The following is a 1,550-nucleotide window of genomic DNA, read 5'->3' as shown; positions in this document are numbered from 1 at the left end:
GCGGTGGCCGCGTTGTCGCAGTTCCAGGGGGACATGCCGATGCGCGCGGCGGCCGCGGCGGCGGCGGCGCTGCTGGGGAAGATGGGGGTGGTGATGCGCGCGATCTTGGCCGCCTGCGGGAAGGCGCCCCCGTTGGTCTTGTAGAAGGAGGTGGCGAAGGAGCGGTAGCGCTCCATCTCCGAGTTGTAATCCACAAGGCTGTTCAGGGCCCCCTCGGGCAGGTGGCTCTCCTTGGGCAAGCCCGGGGCCTCCGGGCTCGGCCCGGGCTCCACGCAGACATTGGTGTTCATGGTGCAGGGGGGGAAGAAGGGGTGCAGGGTGGAAGTGGGGACCGGGCCGAGGCGGGAGGGGAAAGAGGGGCCGGGTGGGGAGAGCAAGGCGAGGACTGCTTTATTTCTGTCTGGGGCGCATTTCCACAGACGGTGAATTCCCAGGCAGCGTCTTCCTTTGCATTATCCTCCAACTGTTACAACTAAAATAAAGAAAGTCATTCCAACGAGCTGCACGAGGGAAAAGATTAAAAATACATAAACAGCCTCCCTCACTACCCCACCGCTTCCACTGAAAGCTGCCACATTCTTCGTCAGGTCGTTTGCATAACAATCATCAAGCCGTGACCCCCCCCCCCCAAACCTTCCCATCCCCGATCCCTTCCTCCCCGCTGCACACCACAGCTCCTCCCCCCTATTCTTATAACCCTCCTGAGAAAATGTATTAATAGCTAGGATACCCAGGGAAAGAGGAAAGACTGGGGTGACAAATGCCGAGGGAAAAGGGCAATTGGAGTGCTAAAGACATGCAAATCAGGGGTGGGAGGGCGATACTACCTATAGGCAGAGGGCATTTAAACATTATGAAATGTGTGAACAAGTGCTGCCTGGGCATGCAAATGCTGTAAAGTAGAAAACAGCAATGGCCCTGTGAGGAAAATGAACAGGAAATTAGCAAATGAAGTACGGAGAAAGTCTACAATATAGCCTAGTATAAACTGTAAGCAAACACAATACAACTGAGAGCTAAGAGACTGCCCACATACAATCTGAACTAAAGAGGCAGGGAAAAAGGAACTACCAGCTGCCACAGTGTCCTTCTGTGTCTGCGGTCATTAGTTTGAATCCCAGCACAGCTGGCTCTGTTAGGGTCTTAATTCAATGGACCAAGGACAGGTCTCAATTGTACAAGCCATTTGGTGGTGGGGCTTGGTGGGGGTAAGAGGGTGGTGTTCTACTTGTTAGAAGAAAGAAAGGGAAAAAAGAGGGACTAGATTTTATTTTTTTAAAATAATACAACAAAAAAAAAGTCACAGGTTTTAAACCAAGTGCCTGCAGCCTCTGTAAGAATATTCCCAATAATTCCTAATGAAGATTCCTGTCTCTTCCCAAGACAAGAAGAAAGCATGGGACTTTTTTTTTTTTTTAAGGATCTGTTAGTAACTGGCTTTTACATTAAGAGTGTGTGTGTGTGTGTGTGTGTGTGCGCGTGTGTCCCTTAAGGTGTTGTTTACCTGAAGAAATAACCATTAAAATGATGTTTTTCTTTTGCCCCTTTTA

General features: G+C 50.4%; 1 protein-coding gene across 1 annotated transcript in view; it reads right to left on the bottom strand.

Annotated features, from left to right (window-relative positions):
* The window catches only part of CXXC4 (CXXC finger protein 4), a 23,349-nt gene extending 23,021 nt beyond the window's left edge, over nucleotides 1-328 (bottom strand). The window contains exon 1 of the mRNA XM_019627203.1: nucleotides 3-328. Coding sequence (XP_019482748.1) covers nucleotides 3-290 — 288 coding nt within the window. The 5' untranslated portion in view covers nucleotides 291-328. The remainder of the gene's footprint in view (nucleotides 1-2) is intronic.
* Nucleotides 329-1,550: the final 1,222 nt, after the last annotated feature.

The sequence above is a fragment of the Hipposideros armiger genome, unplaced genomic scaffold, assembly GCF_001890085.2.
Source record: "Hipposideros armiger isolate ML-2016 unplaced genomic scaffold, ASM189008v1 scaffold_722, whole genome shotgun sequence".
NCBI lineage: Eukaryota > Metazoa > Chordata > Mammalia > Chiroptera > Hipposideridae > Hipposideros > Hipposideros armiger.
Note: the sequence above shows the minus strand (reverse complement) of the source record. Positions and strands in the feature narration are given on the sequence as shown.